Source organism: Urocampus carinirostris, chromosome 13 (genome assembly GCF_059441175.1).
Source record: "Urocampus carinirostris isolate Australia breed hairy pipefish chromosome 13, RoL_Ucar_1.0, whole genome shotgun sequence".
Classification (NCBI taxonomy): Eukaryota; Metazoa; Chordata; class Actinopteri; order Syngnathiformes; family Syngnathidae; genus Urocampus; species Urocampus carinirostris.
In genome coordinates, this window is record NC_142361.1 from 26,715,828 (window position 1) to 26,743,281 (window position 27,454).

Here is a 27,454-nt window from a genome sequence, read left to right on the forward strand (position 1 = left end):
GGCAACCAGTTCTACCCGGAAGGGGGCGTCCATTGTGATTATGCACCATGTCAGTCAGCTCAGTTACGAGATGGGCTCAGCCCACAACTATTAAATAAGCCCACAACAGAGGCGCTCTGTTAAATAAGCGTACAACCTAAACCAGCAGGCTAGCGAGGAAAGAAAGAAAGAAAGCTGGACTTCTTTTCAGTGAGCATCGTCGCAGCCACAACGTGTCTTTTAGCTAAGCAGACATTAGCAAGTGATGAGCACTAGCCATTTTACGCCTCAACCAGACGACAATTTTAACGTCTGAAACAGACATTCTCTTTTGTAAACGGGTTTTAGATATTTAAATCAACAGGAGTTATCCCGAAAAGCAAATAAAAGAACTGTAAACCTAGTTTTACTCTCGAGTGTAGGACTCTGCGCACTTGCTAGCAGTCGGCTTGAAAGTTAGCCGAAGAAAGCAGCGAGGGAGAACCAGCCGTCTTCTCCCCCATCAAAGGTCTGCAAAAATGGGCTTATTGAGTGAAGGCGTCCCCTTGACTTGGGAAAGCTGCAAGAAGTATGCCGACCACATCCGAACACACGGCATCGTGCAGTTTATCAACATTTACAGAAAACTGAAGGACCGACAGAAGGACGTGCTGAAATGGGGCGATGAGGTAAAAAACGATCTTTATTTAATGCATATCGAAGAACCTGCTGTGGGGTGAAAGAGGGTGAATTACTATTGTACATTGAATTTTTCTAAACAGCACTTTAAGTTGCAATTCGATGCCTCACCAGTCTTATACAAATACAATGTGATTATGATTTGAAATATTGAAGGATTTACTCTGTTTTGAGGGAAACATTTCCCAGGTACACTGACAAGTCATATGTGCACTTATTTTCAGTGCAGTGTCGTAATTAGTTATGAGACTTAACATTGTTGTTTTTTTCGCTTCTATTTGAAAGATGTCATATTCTATTCCCTTGACCATGCACCACGAAACTTCATTTTTTCCTTTAAGGGACAGTTTTGCGCCTCTCAGTGATGAAAAACGTAATTTGTTAAAAATATGTATTCAAACGGTAAGAAAAAAATGTGAACTATTATTTAAACATGCGTTTTTTAAAATCTTCATAAGTCAATACATTATCTAAAGGGACAGGTACCCAAAATTCTCAAAGGGGCAAATAAATGGGAAGTAAATGGTGCATTTTGGTTTCTGTAGTTTGTATTCCTTGCGCTTTTTAGCACTCGTTTTAGGTCGCACTAAACCGTACAGCGACATCTTTTGGTCAAACAAAACACACAGTCCCTTTGAATAAATACACATTTCTCAAAATTTGTTTGATAGTTCATGTATATTTGTTTTAAAAAACGTTATGCAACATTTTCTTTTCTTTTTTAAAAATTAACAATAGGAGACACTAAATAATTAACACTGCCCCTTTAAAGGCATTATGAAGAATGCCTTCTAGAAAGATTGTATGTGACACATGTGCTCTATTTTCAGTGCAGTGTCATAATTAGTTATGTCACTTAACATTGCATTGTTTTATTGGGCTCTCTAAAGCTCCATATTCTTTTACCTCTGCCATGTACCACGACAGCCGTAAAGATCGGTTAAGTATTCCTTAACACAACTGTACAACCGCAAACAATCACATCCTGTTGAGTTTGTGTAACTAACGGAGCAAGTAAATCAATACAAGTATGCATAGTAAGTGTTGTCACTAACTTTTGATCTGCCATGTGATTTCAAACAAATGTGGAATGCTGTTGTTACAGATGAAGCCCTATTTGAGACTGGGGATTACAAGTCAAAGAGTCAAGGAAACACACCCTCAATGAGTTAGAATAGTGTGACTGGTGCAGTGAAAATGTGACCCATGTCATGTCATAATGTTTATGGAGAATATTTTGTGTGTTTGTAGGTTGAGTATATGATGATGGAACTGGATGACAAGGATGAAAAGGTGCGAGTGGTGTTGAAGTGTGGGGAAGTTTTGAATACGCTCCAAGGCCAGGGGGAAAATATTAATCCCAAGTAAGTTACGGCGGCTCCAAAACAGTGTTGGAAAACTTTGCCCTTCAGCCTCATTGCTTGAGTTTTTCACGAAGTTGTTCTGGCACACAAAGTTATGCTAATTTGTCATGTTTTCCGTAATTTGGGACTGGTGCGCATTCACACAGTTCAAAACATTTAAATTCAAATGTAAATACATAAAAATGTATTCATAATGAAACGACGAAAAACAAACAATTCCTGCTATTAGGAAAAAAATAGCCATTGCTTTATACAGTTTCTCATTTTATTTGTAAGACTTCCCACTCATAAGATTTTAGTTTTAACATCTAACTATAAAACACCTTTATTTCAGTAGACCTCCAGGATACGACATCAATCCGTTATGAGGTGGGCATCGGAAAATGAAATTCCCGTATAGCGGGGGATGGAAACTATGGCAATTAGCTCAAAACCACCTTTACCCCAGATAAAACATAAAAATAATAAATTAGTATATTGTAAGTACTACGTATGTGTAACATACTTGCATATGGTTAAATAACATTAACATCAAACATGTAAAGGAAAAATAAAACATTTACCCTGGTTTTGACGTGACTACAGCTGGTCAAGTGGAGTAGCAGGTGGATGCAGAGTGGGAGAGAGATGGTAAAGGTGAATTTAAAATGACACTGATTTTAAAACTCTCAAAGATAGTCATGCCCTTCAGAATATTTTGTTGCTATATATGCCTCCTTGTTTTTAGTAATAGTCCCGAACGTCAATGGTTATGGCCCTGCAACTTAAATAGGGCAGTGATTTGTGTGCCTTCTTTATATTTCTTGATAATAGTAAGCTTGTTTTCCATGGTGATCATGTTGTTGCTTCTTCCTTTAGCATCGCTGCACGCCTTGGACCTATATCGTATAAAAACAGTACAAAACTACAGAGGCACAAACACAGCAAGTAATTTATAGTTGGGAAAATAACAAAAAGAGAGGCCGAAAAAACATCTTATTTCACTCTGTATAGTGAAAATGTTGTCCCTGGCGTCTACTGTATCAGTAAACAGTATTTTCTGTGTGTCTTTTGTTTACATTCTGCCCTAAGACTTCCCACCTATTAGATATTAGTTGTAGCTTCTAGCTATATAAACAAGTGTATTGCCGCACAAAAACTTAAATGCTTTTATTTTGTTCTTTTTTTTTTCTTAACAAATGTTCCCCCAAAATATTTAGAGTTCAGTTGAGTTTTCACCTTGTCCATGTAACAAGTTCAATAAAGTAGTCTCTACGGTTGACATCACAATTTAATTAAACAAAACTTTATTAATTAATAGCCATAAGTATTGATGGTTTGAACTTTTGGTTATCAGTAAATTTAAATATTTTTTTTCCCGTTAATTTTGAACTTAAGCTTTAAAGACCATTACAAACTCTGAAATTCACTGACTTCTTATGCATTTTCTTCCTCCTGTACATACTTTGTTGTCTCCCCCAAGTATTCAAGTTTTCTACTTTGGTGAGTTCCAACATGCAGATACTAAAACTTGAGAAAGTCTTGAATTGCAAGTTTGAACATTTAAAACGTTGCCTGTTAAGGTAATCCAACACCGGTTCACCCATCCTGTTTTTCCAATTTCAGCTGAGGGACTTGAGGAGGAGTTTAAAATGTTCTATATGTTGAACAGAAGGGCTTAGTCTTCTGAATTTGCCTTAATTTCTTCTTCTCTGAATTTGACTGTTCCATATGTTTTTTCTTTTGCATTAACAAAACTCTTTGCAGATGTGCGCTTTTATGCAGCTTACTCCAAAACGTATCACTTACAGTCTCTAGGCTCCACATTCCTTCTTATTGTAAAGTTCAGCATACCCTCCGCTTTACGTATGGTGCACGTTTGTGTGCAGCAATGTGTCGGTTATAGAAATGATATGCTTTGAATTACTGTTGCCTCCAAAAAAAGATGGATGACTTTAACAATGTAGAATGCGTTGCCCAAAAATTCATTGCACTCGACTTCCAAACTTCTGTCATAAATTTGAACATTCGTAGGTGGTATTCTTCCATATGGTTCCTATCTTAATACATATAATGTTTAACGTCGTTTTAATATAATCCAGGGAGAGGACATTCCCTCTATATGGGGTTTAATTTTAGTCACATGCGTGCAGATCTAATCCACACACCCAAACAGTTTCTCTGTCATGCAGACGGGGGACGTATTTTTGTTGCTGAAGTATCCTTTAAGCAAAAGGTGCTCAGTAAACAGATTAGCATCTGTCAAACATCATTTTCATAATTTGCTTTAGGTTTCAAATCGTTGTTCTTTGATCGCTAAGCCAAATCTTTGCGGTGTAAAGTATTGCTGCATCGTTTGACAGTTGGATAATCCTCCTCCTCGCCAACAATAAACTAAAGAGACATCTGCTAGAAAGCCCAGCACCCATTTTTTGGAATGCTACAGACTATCTGAAACTATATTACTTTCAATATGAGGGCCGTGCAGCTTGTGATGTGCTTGCCAAGTTTCTCCCAAATTAAAATTGGGTGGGTGAGTTTACATGCAGGCAATGATATGATTGGAAATTTAATATTGCCAGTTTTGCCAGTATGTAAAGCTGGGTTCACCAAACTACGGCCCGCCACCTGATATACTCCGGCCCATGAGACGATCCTAAGAGAAGCATAAAGATAAAAACAAGCCGCTTCTAGTCAATAACGCATTTAATATTCAGGGATCGTACGGGTGCTTGAAGTCCTTGAAAATGTTTGAATTTGAATGTGTTTTTAAGGTCAGGAAAATGAATTTTGAGTGCAGGCTTGAATTTTTTGCACGCATTAAACTAAGAAAAAAAGAAAAAAGTCATCACGACTCAGCAGCTTCAATTGCATGCTGTTGTAATGTGAAGCATTATCGCTTTCTACAGGTGAATTAAGACCGGAGCATCAAATATTACAGACAAGAGATACATCTCTTCACAATGGGAGAAGTAGCGCTGTCCAGTCATATTAAAGATCACTCATGGAGATGATTAAGTCAACTTTGATTTTTGCTAACAGTTTTTTTTTGTTACACTTAAACAGGGCACTATGAAATGCGTATTAGTGCGAGGATTGTGTTATAATTATAGACATTCATAAAGGGCCTTGTAAATTGTAATGGGAAGAACTTAATGCAACTGAAAATGTAAGCTACATATTACCATCATTTTTACCCAACACCAACAATGGGAGAGATTTGTCTCAAAAATATTTACACACTTATTGATCCACAAATATATTTGTGATTAACTCGAGATTCAAAAATCATATGTCTTAATAAATAAAAAAGAAAGATTAAAAATCGCACATGTAAATAGCAGAAATATTTGTGGATCTGCAAAATACATAACTGATTTCATTTTTTTAATGGAAAACATTGGAACATTTGCCTTAAAAGTGCTTAAAATGCTTGAATTTGGCCATGTAAAAGGTGTATGTGGATATTATCAAAGCCATACGCCACTGCACCTATTGAGGCTGTGTATGCTGACTGCCATTATTTAACTGATGCCTTTGTGCGAACGCCCATTCAAATGTTATTTGATTTAAAGTAGAAGTCATTGTTTAAAGGTCGAATGTGTAATATTTGACCACTAGATTGCACTGTGTTGTCTGGTACGAGCGAGGGCCAGTGATACACGGCAGAGTCGGGCGGAATCCTTCCATAAGAAAATGGTGCTGGTCGAAGAAGGGATTCCACGGTGAATAAGAAATACAAATTGATTGCACTCACCTGGATTTGATAACCTGTGTCCCAGTGTACCCCCTTAAATACAATATTTTTAATTCCTATTATGGCCAACATTAAAATAGCCAGCTACGTTTTTCTGTTAATGTTTTTTTTTTTTTTTTTATATCAATTGGCTGCACGGGCGCTATTGGGAAATGTGAAGCACACTGTAAAGCGCTTTGGGAAGTCTTGACTTGAAAAGCGCTATATAAATGCAGATCATTTCATTCAAGGCGGCACGGCAGCTGAGTGGGTAGCACATTCGCGGCACAGTTCTGAGGTCATGGGTTCAAATCCAGCTTCCAGCCTTCCTGTGTTGAGTTTGCATGTTCTCCCCGTGCTTCCGTGTGATTCCTCCGGGCACTCCGGTTTTCTTCCACATTCCAAAACAATGCATGTTAGGTTAATTGGCCGGTCCACATAGACCTTAGACGTAAATGAGCGAGTGAATTGTTTGTCTCTGTGTGCTCTGTGACTGGCTGGCAAACGGTTCAGAGTGTCCCATGCCCACATCCCGAGGGGCAGCTAGGATGGGCACCATCACCCACACAACACTACTGAGGTTAAGCTGTGCAGATGATGATTTCCTGCATTAAAACATTTCTGAAGTAGCCATATTGCATTGAGATTTTCAATGCAAATGTTTGAATTAATTGCTTAAAAAAGGGAGATTTTATTTTGCTATTACTCTAAATTAAGCTTTTATTTGTAAAATATCTATTTAATTTTTGTACGTTTCCAAACAAATTGGATAAAATGGTCCCTTTATAAACAAATAGACAATGAAACAAAAGTTACGAATGTAACTACGGTTCCAGTAGTACGACCGCCAGGGCTGGTGCTTCAAGCACTGAATGCAAAATTCATACCAGATAAGTCATTCGTATAACCTGCAATTGTTAGGAATGTCTACAAATTCTGGTCACACTCGTAGGTGAGCCACTTACAGAATCTTCCCGCGTGTACACAAGGATTCCAAGTGACAAGATGCCTTCCGTGGTGGTTATATGGGAGCCATAGAATTTTAGTTACAATCGTACGTTTCGTACTATTTCTCCCCTACCGACTGTCGGGAGCGGTGCTCCAAGCACTGAATGACTGATGCCAGTGTAGTCACGAGGAACCCCAGAAACATACCTCACTGAGAAGCTTTGGCTTGACCAAAGACTACACCGAACGGCGGGGGGGGAGACCAAAGTAACGCTGTAAAACCTGGCAAAAGTACTAGGCAATGCCCAAGAGGCGGCAGCACAGATGTCCTCCAGGGACACCCCTTTAAGGGCAGCCCAGAAAGTGGCAACGGTCCTGGTCGAATGGCAGTGCATTCCTCAAAGCAAGGCTGTGTCCAGCAGTCGCATAAGAGTGTGGAATGGCTCTCACAACCCAGTGGCACGGGCGCTGTCTAGACAAGGCAGAACCCCGAGACGAGCCACCATAACAATCAAAAAGTTGACTCAAAGAATGAAAACCCTCCGTTCCGTTGATGTAACTGAGCAACGAATGGGAGCCGGAAAGCACCTTTGGGATAAAGGTGGCATTAATCCACGACAGAATGCCAATGTCGTTCGAGTGCCACTGCATGCAGGCGGGGCTAACGGACAAGGCGTGAAACTCGCCAATGCGCTTAGCAGAAGCCAATGCGAGAATAAGAACAGCTTTGCAGAAAACCAGACAGTGGGTCGTCTCACTGGAGGCAAAGAGGTTTGGGCCAGCAATGCCAAAGGGCCGCCAGATCAGATTCGGCGCGTCCGTGTTGACGCCCAACTTGCCTGGAATGAGACCCTAAAGGGAAAGCCATTCTGCCATGTGATTCAAACCGCTGGGCAGGTACACAACCCGCAGAGTGGCCAGGTGGGGGACAGTCATCTGAGTTGACAGTAGGCCTGGTGGTATATGTGGAAGACCGTCGAGGTGTTGCCCAAATGCACGAGTATGTGCCTCCCCCGCAAGTACGGGAGAAAATCTATGATAGCTAGGTGCACCGCACGCAGCTCCAGCACGTTGAGGCTGGAGACCGTAGTGACTGTTTCGCCGCAACCAGGAATACCCCTCAGTGGAACGGCACCTATGAGAAAAGCACAATCCCATGATGAGACACCACAATCCTCTGCTGACTGTGCCGAACCGTAAAATCGTGATATGCACCTGCGACACGAGATGATTAAACATTAAAACCTGTGAGTGAGACCGGAATTTGTAGACACTTATGACAATCACAGGTGATACGAATAACTATAATTCGGTATGCATTTCCCAAACTGCATGCCCAAAGGCAACATTCAGTGCTTGGAGCACCGTGCCTGGGGGTCGGTAGGGACAAAATAGAACACAACTTGTGAAAAAATGGAATGCCTTATGTTATCTAGTTACCTCATGGGTTGATCAGGTATCTGATATAAGACTATTAGCACATACAAAAATTGTAATACGTCAATCGATTTTATTTTTTTCTCTGGCTCAGCCCCCCTGTGCAATTTTCCTAACCAATCAGCCTGTGACTCCAAAAAGACTCCTGATGTAAAGTCTTACAAACGCGCACCATAAGCACAAGGTCTTAGTTTGATTGTGGGTATTCTGATTGGAATGGTGGTGTTTGTCTTTTCATTTTCTGTTTACTCATCCATATATATATATATATATATATATATATATATATATATATTACATATACATACATACCGTATTTTCCGCACTATAAGGCGCACCTAAAAGTCTTAATTTTTTTCAAAAGCTGACCATGCGCCTTATAATACAGTGCGCCTTATATTTGGATGAACATTAAGTCGCAAAGTCTTGCAACTAATGCAAGCAGCCGAACGCGAAGTAGTCCGCGGTGTATGCTGGGATTTATATACCGGCGTTTCATTGGCTAACTAATGTGTCAATCGTCATTTGAATCGATCACTATTGACTAAAGTTATTTGGAGGTAAGGGAGGCGGATCCTTTTTATCATTTACAGGCTCGCATAGGCTAAAGGGGCAAAACAAACCCTGCTATTGGCCGAAAAAGATGTGTCAATCATCAGTTGACTCGATCACTATTGGCTAAAGTTATTCGGAGGTAAAGGGGGCGGATCCTTTTTAATCATTTACAGGCTCGCATAGGCTAAAGGGGCAAAACAAAGCCTGCAATTGGCCGAAAAAGATGAATGTGAATAGCAAGTTTGGTTGTCTACGGCATAGAGGGAACATGTTTTACCATTCTGTATTTGTAAATATTTTACTCTCCTGGATTTACTACACTCACGGATATAGGAGGACCATGGTTGCACATTATTATTGAACGCAACGACTTCGGTGAGCTACTCCGGCTATATATTTTCCCAGTATCTTGTTTCAGAGTGATCTAGATGTTGCTGTGATGGGTCTTTTTTTAAATTAAACTCAATTCCAAGTGTTTATTGTCATATGCACAGTAAAGTTGTGAGCGAAAAAGAAAATAGAAACTAAGGAATGGTTGGCATTTCTTGAATCCCAAGACTTTAACCTTCCGAATGATATTTGGAACGATGCATTTGAGTGACATCGTACGGACACCGCATCCACACGTGTCTACGACACGTATTTGCTTCTTTGCAAGCTTTGAGAATGTTAAGGGGGTAATAAGTTTGACTGAACTATCTGACTGTTTTGTCGACGTTCCCATTGTAGCGCCTTATAATCCTGTGCGCCTTATGTATGGAAGATATAGGACCAAAAACTATTTTTTGGGGGTGCGCCCTATAGTGTGGAAAATACGGTATATATACATTTCCGTTTTTTATCTGCCGCCATGGCGTAAACACCACAGGTATATACATCCATATATAGTGGATGTCACAGTTTTATCCATCCATTCCACAGCACCGAACCAGCAGAACACTTGGGGCGGCAGTGGCTCAGGAGGTAGAGCGCTCGTCTTGGGATCAAGGGATCCCAGTTCGAATCCCGCCTCGTCCGTGTTACATGTCGAAGTGTCCTTGGGTAAGACACTGAACCCCTAATACCCCCAATAAGCAGGTTAGCACCTTACATGGCTGCAAGGCCGCTATTGGGAAATGTGGAGCACATTGTAAAGCGCTTTGGGAAGTCATTGACTTGAAAAGCGCTATATAAATGCAGATCATTTCATTTTCATTTCATTTCATTTCATTTCATCATGTATAGTGTATGATTTACACTCATGGTGGATTACAGTGTAAGTTTATGCTTTTGGCTAGCCACGTACAAGCACATCTTGTAAAGACTAGACGACACAGCACTTTTGGAGTACAGATGAAACATGCACGTTACTCTTTTATATCATAAATGAAATTATCCTTTGTTTAGCAGTTAGGTCTAAAATGGCGGCGCCCTGTTTGGCTGCGGCTGCATCGGCTCGCTACAGTTTAACTGTACGGGTCAGGTGTATCGACATTTCGTTCTGTGTGCGTGGTTACAAAGAATGACAATAAAAGTAAATTCTATTCTATTCTATTATGGTCAAAAGTTAAAGGCGACTAAGCTTCTATTTGCGTAATGACATCGTTCGTGATTTGCCCCCTTCCAATCGGATTATGCGTTCGTCTCTAGGCATGTAAACGATTTTTTCAGGTTTCCTCAGATATCCAATATTTTTCATTTGGATTATTGCCTGTCTTTACATGTAGTCTTGTGTTTCACCCAAGGGAAATCCTTGTGACAGGCACTAAGAGTTTTGGAAACCGACATTTCTCAGTCACTTTCAAACAAGACCGTTTCGTACCCGTGACCTGCCAAAATTTGAGCCGATGTATGCCAAAAGTGGAAGTTGCGAGTTGAGATCTCTGATTTTTTGTGCAGTCACCCTACACTTTGGAGGCCAGAATACGGAAGCTACATGATTGAAGGAACTCCGGGGCAGCCGTATGGCGGATCTATGTCTGAGTTCAACACCGTGGAGAGCAACATGAGGGAAAGACGGCGAGAGGCTTCCTCCATTTTGAAAGAAAATGAGATTCTATGCACGATCACTGCTTTTCCGAGGTAAAAGCATAAAAGTTGGGGATTTCTCTCACTTCAAAGGAAAATGAACAAACTAACATACTTTTCTATTTAGAAATCTGTAGCTTTTTCAGGTCCACTAACTAATGTTATTTTTTTTCTTATGAGTCATGTGTCAAGTTTTTTTTAAGGGGCCGGTGTCAATGTAGGGCCTCCTGGTTGTAAAAAAAAAAATCAATAACAATAATTCATTAAAAAAAAACTATTGATTTAAAAAAAAACTCATGGGGGAAATATGTGGATTCTTGCTATGGGTACCTGAAAAACAAAAACCTTGCAAAAGGCTTGGCCAAAGAAACACTTTGCAGTTTGATCACTGCGAGTCTGCATAGTTTTTATTCTTCCTTGTGCTTTTTTTTTAAACACTTGTTTCCAGTTGCACAACACAATACAGTGACATCTAGTGGTCAAACAATACACATTGTCACTTTAAGATTTTAAACCCAGTCTTAATATATTAGCGACTCCATGCTGCAATCATATAACATAAAAACCAAATATATTTATACTGTAATAGGGAGATGGTAAGACATTTGGCGGCAAATATGTGATAGCAATACCAACTCAACTCTAATTGCAGGCATCACCTTCCGGAGAAATTCACCATTTTGAAGTCAAAAAGAGTGACCTACGTGAGTTGTGTAGATCCGAGGAATACCTGTTTTGAGGGGATGAGTAGGCGATTGATGAGATTTTGAAGAGAGTGAACGTGGTGTTTCAGTTTGTCCGTTTAAATTAAAATGAGTGTAGTTCACACGGTTGCCTATTGGGTCGTGCGAACTGTTACATTACAAGCAAGGATCACCGCAAATAGAAAGTCATTTCAAGCCAAGTCATTTTTATTTGTATAGCCCTAAATCACTCAAAGTCTCAAAGGGCTTCACAGATTATTACACTATATTACACAGACTATTTTTCAGAATATTATTATACATTCCCCTGCTCTGGAGCCGACGAGAAGAGTAGGTTATCCATATGCTATAGAGTAGAAGTGAGTTTTAAGCTTAGATTTAAACATTTCCACTGAGGTTGCAGATCGGATCTCAGGGGGAAGAGCATTCCACAGCACCGAACCAGCAGAACACTTCTTTGCTCTTGGGATCACCAGAAGACCGGCACTCTCAGAGCGTAGGCTTCGGACCGGGACATAGGGGGAAATCAGATCTGAAAGATAAGAGGGAGCAAGTCCATGTATGATTTTGTATAATACTAAGAGAACCTTGAAATCACATCTAAGGCTAACTGGGAGCCAATGCAGGTTAGCCAAAATCGGTGTGATGTGATCTGACTTTTTTGTCCTAGTTAAAAGCCTCGCTGCGGCATTTTGTACCAGCTGAAGAGACTTGATTCTAGACTTCGGGAGACCAGAGAGTAGTGCATTACAGTAATCGAGACGGGAGGTAACAAACGCATGAATTATAATTTCCGCATCTGACTGAGACAGTATAGAACGATTAGCAATGTTACGAAGATGGAAAAAAGCGGTTCTAGTAATTTTCTTTACATGCGTTTCAAAGGATAGATCAGGGTCAAATATGACACCTAAATTTTTAACTGAGTCACTCTGTGTGATGTCACATTTGTCAATGTTCACAGCAGTTTTTGAGAATAAGTCACGGCATTTAGATGGACCAATGACTAACATTTCGGTCTTTTCAGAGTTAAAACGCAAGAAATTGAGTGACATCCACTCTTTTATCTCAATGAAGCAGGTCTCCAAATTTCCACAGTTTAGTGTGGCAGATTCCTCCAACAGAAGATATAGTTGAGTGTCGTCTGCAGAAAATGCAGCAAAGAATGAATTAAACAGAATTTCTGCTCTTCCAATAAATCAGAGTGAAGAATGGTTATCTGCAGCCCACTATAAGTCGCTCCAGAGTATGAGGAGAAATCAGACAAAAAATGCATCATTAATAAGAATTTTTTTTATACAAGTTGCACCTGGAGTATAAGTAATTTATTTGATAAAATCTAACAAAAAACTTGCATGTCATCTTGAAAGGCCATTTAAAATGAAAGAACAACAGGCTAAACAAGTTTGTACAGAACACGATTGACATGCCTGGTAATGTCAGTGAGGACAGACATGTTAAGTAATTCAGATACCTCTTGCATAAAGAATATGCTTACCAAACTTCCATCTTTACTCCAAATCACTAAATCCAATTAAATCTTTATCCTCTGTGTCACTCCTCTAACTCGGATAGTTGAAGATGCGCTGCTTCCGCTTACATCGCTTATATCGGACTCATCGTCACCTCTGCTTCTCGCTCCAAACTTTCTATCTGCTGCATATTTCACTATTTGCAGCTTGTAATCTGCAGAATATGATTTTCTTTTTAATGCCATTTTTGTTCAGCTGTGCAGATAACTTAATGCTTGTCCCCAAGTTTTGTTTTGTTTATATTTGTTAGTGTAGCATAAAAATGATGAAGGTAAGAAAAGGCCTGCTTCATGTATGTACGTATTTGCACGCACAACATAAGGGGCTTGAGTTCCTAGGTGTCAGCAACAAGTGGCTTTTGAGTCACATTGGCTCCCGGGCGCGTTTTAAAAAATGTTTGATTATGGAAAATTATATGGTCTCTGTAGGAGGTCAAACATGACAAAACATTCTTAACATTTTCCAATGAATATAGATAAACAGTATATACATATACACACTCAGAGATCCCTCGGTTATAGTGATTATTGGGGACCAGAACTCCTGCAAAACATGAGAATCTGCGAATTAACTTCACCCCCTCATTGAAGCTCCAAGGGGAAAACTTACCGTGCGATGACGTGATTACCGGCTGACTTTAACAAAATAACAACTATAGATCTACAGATAAATACACAGAACACACAATTGCAGTTAAATTAATTCAACCGTCCCAAATGTAGCGGTTTCCCACGAGTTGTAGCTCCAGGTCATCGGTTTCATGGGAAATGGATCTGGCTTTGTTCACTGGCCAAGTTCAGCAGTCGTGATTTAAGAGAGTTGTTAGCCTAGCTGTAACAGTAGGCCAAACCTACAGCCTTGCCATTGCTTTCTCTTCGGACGCCGCCTCAGTCGATTTCCCGGTTTCTGACTTTCATCAGAGTCCGATTTAATTGTTAAATTTATTTTTAATGTAACCAGCCGCCTAAAGCTAGCAGTTGCTTCCCAGTTTGTCTTGGTCTGGTTAGTCCGCCCACCCTGGCTGTTAGGCAGCTCTGTGCTATCAATCAATCACAGTCGTGCACACGCAGTCATCCCACCCAATACTCACACACACATACAACCTGCCCCTTTTGATAGCTGTGTACTCGCTGTCTGAACAAAATGAATGATATGTCGATATCAGTCACAATAAAGACAATTCAATACACAATCCAGGGAAGCAGTGAGCCAGCGAAGTAGCTAGGGGTCTCTGTGTACAGTATGTGTTGCCCTCCTTATAAGGATTGGGGCGGCAGTAGCTCAGGAGGTAGAGCGCTCGTCTTGGGATCAAGGGATCCCTGTTCTAATCCCGGCTCGTCCGGGTTACATGTTGAAGTGTCCTTGGGTAAGACACTGAACCCCTAATACCCCCAATAAGCAGGTTAGCGCCTTACATGGCTGCAAGGCCGCTATTGGGAAATGTGGATCACATTGTAAAGTGCTTTGGGAAGTCATTGACTATAAAAGCGCTGTATAAATGCAGATCATTTCATTTCATTATACAAAATGTTGGATTTTTTTGGTCCAATATGGCTCTTTCACCATTTTGGGTTGCCAAACGCTGCTTGACAAAGGCTGCAATAATGACACAAGCCAGGAGATGGCGTTTGGGAGTATAAAAAAAGTTCCAAATTCCATACAGTTCCTTCAAATGTACTTTTCCCACAGATTTCGATTCTCTGCATGTGGACATGTCAGAATTTTCCACACATTTTCACTTAACTTCATGCAATGTATTTAAAAAACATATTTTTCTAATGCAGTGATTTGTTTATTTCCCGTTAGGTTGGGTTGCCCTGGATTCACACGACCCGATACTCAAGTGACCCTCAATGAAAGCGGAGTGTCAAAGTCTCTGTATTTCCCAGATGACGCCATTAATGGTACACACCCAAGATTCAAGTAAGGACCAAATATTTGTTGCCTTCCTCGTGTAATAGTGAATCGTTGTAACGCGGGTGTTGCTATGTGTGTTTGTTTGTTGAATGTTGTGTTGGGCAGTCGTGCGTGACACTTTTTGGGATTTGCTTACAGAACGCTCACCAAGAACATACGTCTTCGACGGGGGGAGAAAGTGGCCATCAACGCGCCAAGTGAGTGGGTCTAATAGAGCAAATACCGTAAATTCCGGACTGCAAAGCTCACCTGCACAAAAGCTGTGTGCATTTTTCTACAAGGTGCTCCGGATTTCAAGCCGAAGACTTAACCGGCCATGAAATGAAATCCTTTACGGCCATTTGTCACATTTTAAATAATCCGCGAGAACTATCTACTACAGAAAAGTTACAAATTGTTCCGGGATTAAGATACTCGTTTGCGAACTGTCTCCGCAGCGGTCAATATCAATTGAATTGGCATTAAAATATATGCAGGAGTGCGACATAAATCATTATGTATAATGATTTTTTTTAATGTAGTGTTAGTAATATTCTCCTCTTTTTCACTTTGCCATGTGCACAGGGGATGGGAGAGCTTAAAATCAGTTGCATGGCACAGCAAGCAGGGTTCGTATGGGTGTTTGATATCCTTCAAAAAACTTGAATTTTAATGTTTCAAGGATTCAAAAGTGGTTGAATCTTGGCTTGAAAATTCTTGAAATTGTTGTCATGGTTTCTACAAGTCCGCTTCTATCCGGTGGCTTTTTTTTGCCACTGCATTTCTTCTTCCCTTGTGAGTAACTGCAGCTGGCATTAGATGTATGTCATTGTCCTATAACGTGTCAACGCCCTCCTACAGGTCGTGTAGAAAAAGACAGGTGCATGCTACACCTAAACAAGGCACTTTGAAATGCGTATTTGTGAAAGGATTAAGTACATCCATCCATGCATCCATTATCCGCACCGCTTATCCTCAGTAGGGATGCGGCAGTGCTGGAGCCCATCCCAGCTGTCTGAACCGGTTGCTAGCCAGTCGCTGGGCACACGGATGGACAACTCACTCGCTCATTCAAACCTATTTGTCGTATTACAATATATATGATCACGCTAATGTAATTAATATTGACTGCTGCACTAGTTGATCGACATTGATAGCTGCAGCCGAGTGTCTTGATCGCGGCACAATGTGATACTTTCTTAGACATTTCCACACTGATTCTGCCAAGATCCCAATCTGACGCTATAGGGACAGTTGGAATCTCATCTGTTCATTCGTAGTACATTTTTTATGCCAATCTAAAACGAGTTTATCGTGTTTTAGTATTCAAAGACAAGTGCACGCCCTCTCCCTTTGTTGAGGAGTTACCTGGAGATGACGGAGAGTCGGCAATGGTAGCTCTGCCGGACCACATCTACATGGACTCCGTCGGATTCGGGATGGGCAACGCTTGCCTGCAGGTAGTGACCATTTCTATACATCTGTAGTGTATCTGTTTTATTTTTACTTACCAGTCCTGGATAACATGGTGATATGGTAGAAACTGTATATTGGCCGCATTTAAAGGTTGATGCTGTTTTCAGGTTACTTTTCAAGCTTGCAGCATTGAAGAGGCAAGATACCTTTATGACCAACTAGCAACATTGTGCCCAATAGTGGTGAGTTCTACACAATGTAGTTATTTACCTTTCGTGCTCACAGTGATCTTAAACTATAAATTTATCAGAGTGTAATAGACACTCAAAATAAGCAGAGAAAACATTAATGGATTTTGAACATGGAAGGAGAACAGGAGAAGATTTTATATAAAAAGCACAATGCCAAATTCCAAATCTGGTCTAAAGGACATTTTTTCTTTAACTAAAATCTCCAAGGTTACAAAAAGGAGTGTAAATCAAAGAACATCAACATGATTGTCTGATAGTGACAATGATGTGAACAGTGTATAATAGTCAAAATAACAAAAAGGGAGTTCTCGTGGTCAAAATAACGTCATCCTGTGGAGTTTCCTTCTGTAGGTGACCAATATTAAAATCACAATAAACTCATTGCTGTCCAATACAATCTTGTCACATCTAGAAGTATTAGTTTTCATTACAGTACTTTAGAAATAGATTTTCTTAAAAACGGCAAAACATCAAAAAGGTTATATGTGGCTTGCAAGAATACAGATTTACACAACGCATGGATGGATACAACTGGGGCATTTCTGCCTTGGGTGCAGATAATACAACTAAAATGTCCTGGCGAAATCAATCAATACACATTAGGTAAACTGGAGTTTGTGTGGACGTGTGCTTTACACCATAAAAGGGGAACTTTTGCGGGCACAGAAAACAGATTATACATTATTACTTCTCTGCTGGGTTTCAATTGAAACGGTTGGTTATGGAACAGATTACCCACATTAGATAGATAGATAGATAGATAGATACTTTATTCATCCCCGCATGGAAATTCACAAAGTATTAACTCAACGGGGCTGAATAATTTGCACACCCACTTTTTCGTTTTTATTTGTTAAAAAAAGTTTAAAATAACCAATAAAGTGTGTTCCACTTCATGGTTGTGTCCCACTTATTCTTGATGCTTCACAAGAAATTACAGTTTTATATCTTTATGTCTGAAGTCTGAAATGTTGCAAAAGGTCACAAAGTTCAAAGGGGCCAAATAGTTTCACAATCCACTGTATTAAACCAGATTAGAAGAGAGGTTTATCCTTTATGTTTAGAAAAATATATGGGAACTGCACGTCAAACTTCTTAAACCAGAGTTAAATTGTGATTTAAAGCATTCCTGTCTTCTTGTGGACATTGTCAAGTTTTGAACAATACAAGAAGCCACCCGCGGAACAATGTGTCCAGGCCGGCTCTAACGCCGAGTGTGATTGTGTGAGCGCAGATGGCTCTGAGTGCGGCCTCCCCCTTCTACAAGGGCCACGTGTCCGACATCGATTGTCGCTGGGGGGTTATTTCTGCCTCGGTGGACGACAGGACGCAGGAAGAACGCGGACTCAAGGTGAGACGCGCCGCAAATGCCAACTCAAAAACGAAGTAACGTCAGCGATCGGATGGTTTTACCCATTTCAGCCTTTGAAAAACAACAAATACAGAATCTACAAGTCGAGATACGACTCTATTGACAGCTACTTGTCCCCGTGTGGAGAGAAGTATAATGACATTGATTTGACCATTGATGAGGCCATCTACAATAAGCTAATGGATGCAGGTAAACTGACTCTTTTTGAAGAAATTGTCCCCATTTTGTCAAATTCAGTAAACCCAATGGGATATGACATGAATCCAGTCTGGGGTGTGGGTCACATAGCAAAATTGCCAGCTTGAGATGTCAACCTATGGTAATTAGCTAATGTATTTCGAACCCCGGCACACTAGACAAAACATTAATGTAACAAAGTGGTATACAGTAATTATTACTTATGTGTAATTTAGGTGCACATTATTGAATAACATTATACATAAATATAAGTGTAAAGCAAGGGTGTCTAACTCCTTTTAGCCAAGGGCTGCTTCAGCGAAAATGGCTGTTCTTGTTGAGAACAGGATCAGGACCCAAACGCGTGACGTTTCTTACACAAGACTATTATTTTACGGGAAACGGGGAGTCATGCACCTTAAGCAGCAGTCTGGCGTGAAATGATCGGAAGCCAGAAGCGGACGAGAACGATACCAATTTCCCGAGTAGATAGCGGACGGATGGGGTCGATACCGGACAGGACGGGACAGACAAGAATGATAATGAAACGGGATACCGAAATTAAACAGTACAAACTAGACGGGAACGAAAACTGGAGAGAATAATAGACAGGAACAAAACTCGAAACCGATATTAAACAGGACGAAAAAAACGTGAACAATACCGGACAGGAAATACCAACAGAAAACAGGACCGAGTAAAAACCCATGTCTGCAGGGGTTCGTTGACGGACTGACAAAGGAAGAGTGAGAGCACTGAGCTTAAATAGACGGAAAGCCAATCAATGAGCCGCAGCTGGTGCCACACGGGCGGGGCTAACTGGGCGCCACGGCAACCTTGACAGTTCTCAAAGGGCCTGATATAACCTAGAAATGTAAATTCTCCTTAATGTAAAGAAATTGTGACTTCAAAGATGACAATTCTATTGATACAACCACAAACCTATATATTTTATTAACTGAATTTAACAACATCTTCTTGGACATTGTTAAGATAATCCCTCTATTCCACTCATTAGCATTGATATAAAAAGACTGCATTGTAGTGCTGCTAAAAAATCAACTTGTGTGACAAGTTGGCAGGCATTGTGGTAAATGTAGTTTTTGGAAAAAGTAAATGGATTGCAGCTGTAGCTCTTTTCAAGTCACTGAATATCCCCCAAAAAGCTTTACAATGTATTTCACATTTACCCAATGGCAATGTCATCCACGTGAGGTGCCTACCTGCTTATTTGGGCCATATGGGGCTCAGTGTCTTGTCCAGGGACACTTCGACATTTACCTCGGAGGAGCCAGGAATCGAACCCGCAACATCTTGGTCATAAGACAAGCACTCTACCTCCTGCATTGAACCATTTATTCCAAAACGCAGACATATTATACCCCCCACAGGCCACATTCAGCCCCAATGCTACGAGTTTAACATGTGATGTAAAGCAGAGAGAGCTACTTTTTGTTACTAGTTTGTGCAAAAGGGCACCCAGTTTGATCAAATTTCTAAAATAACAACTTAACATGTTATTACTGTTTTGTGACTATTTTATTACCAGGTAAATTATTGGAAGTAGGGTCAACCACTAAAAAAATCATTTTACATGAAAATCACAATTACACAGCACTTGTGAGCTATTTTCAGACCAGGTCTGTGGGCACCCTGGATGTCATTAGGAGCACAAACTTGGAGACTTCTAATGTATTACCTTTGGCGTGACATAAATTCAGTTGGTACAGTGGAGTAGCAGGTGAATGCAGAAATAGTGTGACTTATTTGCAGAATTAATCTGATTTTAAACTTGCATCCCAATTGATTCCTTATTTTTGAAAATTTTGATTATTGATTTCTCAATTGGTTATGGCCATTTTCCTTAATGAGGGCAGCACTTTGTGTGCCTTCTTTGTACCTTTGGACAATCACAATTTATCATGTTTTTGCATTTTTCTTTAGCATCACTGCAAGCCTTGGGACCTACAGTTAATGCAGTACCAAAAAAATACAGTATTGTATCACAGATTTGCAATTTCTTTACAATTACACAAGATTCTGAACTGACTGAAAGAATAGAAAGGTATTGTGGGAAGTAGTCCAGCCAATGGCATATCAGTTTTTATGATGCCGTGACGCAAACCAATAGCAGACAAGCAATTTAAATGTCGACCAATCCCGTCAGACATCTTAAAACATCTCAAAGTAGATTGGCGCACAAAATAATGTGTTGTGGATATTGTACAGTGGGGGAAATGTAGTAGTAAAAAGCTCTAAAATAACATCTTATTACACAACGTAAAGTGAAAACGTCCTTAGACAGGGACATTGTAACCTTAGGGCATATCGTCTAACACATTGCAATCATCCGTCAGGAATCGACAAACTCTTGGCACAGCACATTGCTCACCTCTTCATTCGAGATCCGCTTTGCATCTACGAGGAGAAATTACACCAGGATGACGAGAACGAGTCGGACCATTTTGAGGTGAGGTTACTTTACATTTAAAGAGCACTGTAATATGTGGACTTACATTCATTTCACCTGTCTCACTCTTACTGTTAGAGCGCCCCTGGTGGCCGTTTTAAAAAAAGTTAATAAATGATCTGCATTATAATAATAATAATAATAATAATTTCCTTGTATTGTCATTCTGTGTAACAATGTACACAGAACGAAATGTCGATTGCATCTGACCCGATGCAGCCGCAGCCAAGAGAGGGCGCCGCCGACCACTTTTTAAGTCTTAGGAATGACTCGGCCGGGGCGCGAACCCGAACCTCCCAGTCTCAAAGCGGGCGCCTTACCATCTAGGCTACTGAGCTGGTTAAGCCGCAAGATTAAAGGCTTGGGGAAAACGTCACGGCTTGTCTGAATTTTACCATAGTTGATTGAGTTGAGACTTGAATCTGGGTCTGTCCCTTTTTCCAGAACATCCAGTCCACGAACTGGCAGACGATGAGATTCAAACCGCCCCCTCCCAATTCGGATATCGGCTGGAGGGTCGAGTTCCGTCCGATGGAGGTAAAAGGCGCTTTTTTGGGGAATTCTAATTTATTTGGAATGAAAATAGCCGGATGTGTTCCTCTTTTCAGGTGCAGCTGACCGATTTTGAGAACGCCGCCTACGTGGTTTTTGTGGTCCTCCTTACCCGAGTCATCTTGTCCTACAAACTGGACTTCCTCATCCCTTTATCCAAGGTGGAAATTTATAGACTTCTGGAAGCTTGAGGCTACATATTGGAGAAATACACTTTTCCTTCCTGCTAGTAATTACCGTAAATTCCGGACTATAGAGCGCACCTGATTATAAGCCGCACCCACCCCATTTCGGGAGGAAAACTGATTTTGTACATACACGTGCCGCACCTGTATATTAGCTGCATGCGCCCACATTGAAAAAATGCAACACAAACACAAACTTAACCCATACTCGACACAATCCAAAAATCACAGCCGGCAAAATGATACCGGTACTTAATGTTTAATGCAGACCTGCAGAGTCCGGGTGCCCGTTGAAAGTAATCCAAGGAAAAAGGTGTATATTTCCAAAGGTAAGGGTGGGAAAAATATATATCCGCTATTGTCGGCCGCGTCCACAAACACGTCTCACCTTTACTCCACTTCTTGTCGGCCCGCGTTTGCCCCACCCCTTCTTTCTCATTTGCTCGTGCAAAACATATCAGAATAAGATTCTAAAATAAATACATTACAAAAATGTACAGTTGCAAATACATATTATACATGGTTACACATATTTACAAAGAAAGACGATACACAGAGAGAGTTTTCAAAGCTTTAATAATAATATTATAACTTTCATCCCAAACCGTGTCTGTGAAGGGCAGCAAAACGCTACTAGCAACACACTCGCAACACAGTAAGTGGCTCTGTTAAGAAAACATACCGTACTTGTTCAAACCACGGTACACCGTCTTCATCTTCCTCCTTATAACGACGTCTTTAATGTCGTCTTCCCCAGTCATATAGACGTCGTCCCACGCTCGCTCCAAAAACACGCTAGCAACACGCTCGCAAAGTAAAATTTTCGTGCAGTAGCTCTGTTTCCTTCTATATCTGACTGCTCGATTGCGTTTAGCTTGAAAGCTGCGTCATGTGCCTTTCTTTTTGCAATTTGCATGATGAGGGTATGTTGTTGCAGTCTTCCTCGGCGCATAACTTCCACAGGTCTAAATCTTACCTTTTGCACTTGAGCGCCACTGGCGGCTGTTAGAAAAATTACATAAATTGTTGAAAGTTTGGGAAAAAAGTAGCGGCTTATAGTCCGGAATTTACGGTAAATGATTGATGGGTGCTATTAAGTCCGAATTGTGAAATCAGCCAAGTAACTTGTTATTGTCTTGGCTTCAGCTTAATGTCAGTGTGTAGCCTTCAAGAGATGCTTCTTCTAACAAAACATCTCATTTATCACTTTGGTTGTGTGCCCAATTGTTGGCAATGCGTGCCTTTTATTATTTTCAACCCACGCAATGTTTCCAAGGCAACATGCTAATAGTTAGATGAAGCCAAGAAAATAACCAGGTGGTTTGCCGGTCCAACTAGTTATATAGACTTAATAGCAACCATCAAACACATTTGTCTTACCTGATATGCAGTGCGCGTTGCAAACCCAAGGATTTTTGATGAGTGTCTCGGTCCAATCTTTTTTTCTTCAATGCAAAACTTTTTTTTTTTTTTTTTTTTTTTTTTTTTTTTTTTTGATTGTCCGCTGGGATCCTGCGGAACTTCAATTTACCATCACTAAGATTTTTTTCTCCTTTGCCGGCACACAAACATGCAACATGACACAGCTAGCTTTCCCCGACAGCTTTCTTTTCCTCCGTTTTCTGGCCAATACAAGTATTTTTTTGCCTCCAAGCTAAAAGCCCCGCCCACTGGATATGGCACAGTGTTTTAAAACAAATGAACAAGTCGATGAGTTGAAGTGTATAAAGGTTCTAGTTGGCTTTTTTTTTTAACATTTGTGATTCATGATCATTTTTCTATCTTCAGGTGGATGAGAACATGAAAGCCGCACAGGAGAGGAACGCCGTGCGGGAAGGAATGTTCTACTTTCGAAAAGATATTTTTAAAGGTAACCTTCAATCTTTTTTTTTACCGCAACCTTGGTTATCATTTACACAACACGTGACAGAGGGGCCCAATCAAAAATATGACAAGCCGAGGGCTCGACTGATGGATTGTTTACACTGTTCAAATATGGCATATTGTCTGGTGAAACTGATTGAAAGCCCCAGATTTTTTTTGCAATAGATAGATACTTTATTCATCCCGTAGGGAAATTCACACTTCCAGTAGTATCCTTGTGTTGAAAAATAAAATAGATATAGAATTACAAAAATAAGAGTATTTAAATAGTGCTACGGAAAATACACACTTTAATAAAAATAGGGTAATATGCAAATGTAGGGGTGGGGTTTAATGTGGACTTTTACTCCCCCGGGTGGAGTTTAAGAGCCTCATAGCATGAGGAAGCAATCTAACCAATACAACCAGATGAAAGCAATATTTTCTCATGACTGTTGGTAATCTTCAATTCTCAAGAGGCACAAAAAAAAAATCCTTGAGATGAACATCTAATCAAAAGAAGTTGCTAACGTTGTGCTAGTCACAGCTAATCATCCCCCTTGTTACTGATGAGATGAGATGGTGGTGGACTTCAGGAGAACCAGAACTCACCCGGTTCCTGTAACCATCAAAGGAGAATGTGTAGAATTTGTCCAGACCTACAAATACCTGGGTGTGCAGCTGGACAACAAACTGGACTGCCAACACAGAAGCTCTATGTAGGAAAGGGCAAAGCCGACTTTACTTCCTCAGAAGGCTGGCCTCCTTCAAAATCTGCAAAAAGCTCCTGAAAATATTCTATGAGACAGTAGTGGCAAGCGCCCTCTTCTATGCGGCAGCGTGTTGGGGAGGCAGCGTCAAGAAGAAGGATGCCTCTCGTCTCAATAAACTGGCTAGGAAAGCGAGCTCTGTTGTGGGCAAAGAGCTGGACAGCCTAACAACAGTAGCTGAGAGACGGGCACTGAAAAAGGTGCTGTCAATCATGGACAATCCATCGCATCCACTACACAGCATTATCTCCAGACAGAAGAGCAGTTTCAGCGACAGACTGCTGTCACTGTCTTGTACTACGGACAGACTGAAGAGATCTTTTCTTCCTCATTCCATGAGGCTCTTTAACTCTACCCGGCAGAGTAAAAGCCCACAGTAAACCACATCACCTACATTGCATATTACCGAATCTTATTGCAATATGTATTCTGTGTAGCACTATTTAGTTATTCTATATAACACGCTACAGTGGGCATTTGCACGTCACACTGGGTATTTGTATATTGTATTCTTTTTGCTTTATTATTGTATTGTTCTCAGCGAAGGGATGCTGCTGGAAATGTGAATTTCCCTTCGGGGATGTATAAAGTATCTATCTATCTATCTATCTATCTGATGAGTGCCAAGGGCTTCTAGTTAAATATGCATTTCTAAAATAACTTCTCATTATATTATTTCATTACCAGTTTGTAATTATTAGTTTAAAATAGGCCGTCATCTACTAAACATCTTACCAGTCGGAAATCCAGATTCTTCTAATCAAACCTTCACTTTGTAATATCACTAGATTTATATGAGGTGATGCTGAGAGGGCCAGTGTGTCATATTGAGCGCCTCTTCTTAGTTGGTCATAAAAAAAACATTGATTTTAATACTTGGCAAAAAATACGTGAACTATTATGCCAATGTTCATTTTTATAAAAACGTAGGCTGCGAATATTGTCTTTTAATAGAATCCATACCTAGTAGTCGCTGCCATGTTTGTTTGCCATCTTGCTGCTTTCTGTGGCAGTGTTTTTTGTTTACATTGGACAACAGTGCCATCTAGTGATCACCTATTAGATACTAAGGGTTTAAGATGTATTCAGTATCAGGCTATTTTTTGGGGCTAACAGGATGCAACCCAGGCCTGGACGGCTCCACGGCAACCCAGAACGGCGTGGAGAAGGACGGCAGTAACGAGGAGTACACGCTAATGAGCATCAACACCATCATCAATGGAAAAGTAAGAGGCATCTGTCGTTGGATACTTGCAGTAGACCCCCAGGATACAACATGAATCTGTTCCGACCCGAAAGGGAAATTGCTGTAAAGGGGGGCATAGAAGCTGTTCTAAAACCCCCAGTAAGTACCTGGAATAAAAACGACAAAACAGTTCATACAAATGACTACTTGTGTGGAAGATACACATACAGGATCAATAACATCATGAACAGATATCCATGTAAAAGAAAAATACCATCTTATTTACCTTTGGTGTGATGTAATTTGAGCTGGTTGAGTGGAATAGCAGGTGGATGCAAAAGAGGGAGGGAGGTGGATGACACCAGGATAAGAACAAAATAAAACAATTGTATACATTAAGTAGTAAATCTGTAATATAGGGGCCTACCATTGTAAAACATAAATTTAATATCATTTTTTTAATACTTTTGGTTTAACATGACTTGAGCTGGTCAAGTAGAGTAGCAAGTCTATGAATAGGGGGGTAGAGATTGAAACACAGAATAAAAACGTTAAGTTAAGAAAATTATAAACAGTGTAGAATATGATTGCATATCATTACAGATAGGATACTTTGGTTTGACATGACTTTAGTTGGTCAAGTGGGGTAGCGGGTGGTTTGAACAAATGTATTGACACTAATAACAGCAAACAAATAACGTGAGGTTTGAACAACCCTTCTCGATAATCTTAACAGCAATCAAGCACATTCCCAATTTTGTTATGCAGGGGGGGATCAAATTTAAAATTAAACTGGTTACAGTCATGCAACTTGGTCGGGGGTAGCCATTTTGTGTCTTGTTCTTTATCATTTATTCTTCTTTTACCATCACTGCAAGCCTTGGGACCAATAGAAAATACAGTATCGTACATTGATGCAGTTATTTTGGAGATTCTGATTTGAAGAGAAATGCATTGTGGTATAGTTTAGCCTTTTTGGCGTTTTGCATGATGCGGTGACGGAACCAATGGCAGACATCTTAGAGACGTAACTTTTCATATGCACAAAAAGTGCAAAGTTTGATTTTAATATATTTATGGGCACGGGAAATAATCTGTTGATTATGCTGTATAGTGGGGAAAATACTGTAAAGAGGGGTTGAAAAGCATCCTATTCCACTTTGCAAAGTGAAAGTCACCAGGTGGGGACGCCGTATGCTGGGGGTCTGCCCTCTCATTTAACAACTTGTGGTGTTGTAGCTTCACCTGATTGGTTCTTTATTTTGTATCAACTAGGAGGGAGTTTTCCAGGGGATCCTTCCCATCCTCAATTCCTATCTGCAGAACATGGAAGTGGATGTGGAAACTCGCTGCACCATTTTGAATTACTTGAAGCTCATCAAGAAACGTGCCTCAGGTTTGCGCCAAGATCTCAAAACGGTTCCTCAGATGTTTTTGTGTTTAATAAATAGAATGATAGAGGGGGAAAGAGAAAGTGAGACAGAAAGAGGGAGAGAAGAAGCAAGTGAGAAAAAAGATTGAAAACAATGAAGAAGAAATGAGGATAGAGAGGGAAAAAAGAGCAAAAGTTGAAAGACTGAGAGAAGAAGCGGGAGAACGATGGTTTTGAAGGGAGACGGATTTTGTTACCTTGAAAGATCCGGTTCATAGATCCCTTTTGTTTGCAAACCACGCGTCACTAGCACAAGAGGAGGTCTCACTCGATTTGTTCTTGCATTGAACTAATGGCGGTGGTGATTGGGGTGATGTCTCACTCTGATTGTTTTTCCCCCCTCCTTGCAGGCGAGCTGATGACGATGGCCCGGTGGATGAGGGAGTTTGTGTCCACGCATCCCGACTATAAACAGGACAGCATCGTCAGCGACAAAATCACCTACGACTTTGTCGTCCGTTGCCACAAAATCGCTAGCGGCGTAGAAGAATGTCCCGAACTCTTCGGCTACCCCGCCAATAAAGTCAAGTGAGCCTCGGACTGAGACGACCGCCAAATACGCGCCCGGTCTTTTTCACGACGTCAATCTTATGTACTTTACGTAAAGTGTAAGAGATTTTTATGACTGGAAATTTTTTTAATAGGGTTAAGACAGTCATGGTCCTAGAAATGTATTTATTTTTCTCTGGAAATGATTGTAAATGGAGTCGAGAGCTGTTTCATAAGTGTGTTCCTCATAACGTGATCATGTTGAGATTTCTTTTCATGACAAGATCTGCTCCTCTTGTTTTATGTTACTCTGTAGTTATTGGAGTGGAGCGCTCCAAATGACTGCTTCAAATAAATATGTATCCGTTTGTCTTGGTGTTTTTTGTATCCAAGTCCAAAAGCGTTTTCGGGGAGAAGAGCTTAAATGACCTCAATCGTACACATACTCTTTGGTAGAGGGTTAGCAAACTGTTTCC

The 27,454-nt window shown here is 40.5% G+C and overlaps 1 protein-coding gene across 1 annotated transcript; it reads left to right on the plus strand.

Moving 5' to 3' along the window:
• Positions 1 to 27,346, plus strand: gclc (glutamate-cysteine ligase, catalytic subunit). Its single transcript, XM_088351355.1, has 16 exons — positions 1 to 647; positions 1,909 to 2,021; positions 10,555 to 10,737; positions 14,726 to 14,842; positions 14,975 to 15,033; positions 16,139 to 16,275; positions 16,399 to 16,473; positions 17,717 to 17,833; positions 17,905 to 18,043; positions 20,389 to 20,501; positions 20,946 to 21,038; positions 21,110 to 21,214; positions 23,027 to 23,108; positions 24,988 to 25,097; positions 26,333 to 26,453; positions 26,840 to 27,346. Exons 1-16 carry the CDS (start codon positions 498 to 500, stop codon positions 27,019 to 27,021), a joined length of 1,896 nt encoding a protein of 631 aa, XP_088207481.1. The 5' UTR covers positions 1 to 497; the 3' UTR covers positions 27,022 to 27,346.
• The last annotated feature ends 108 nt before the right edge of the window (positions 27,347 to 27,454 follow it).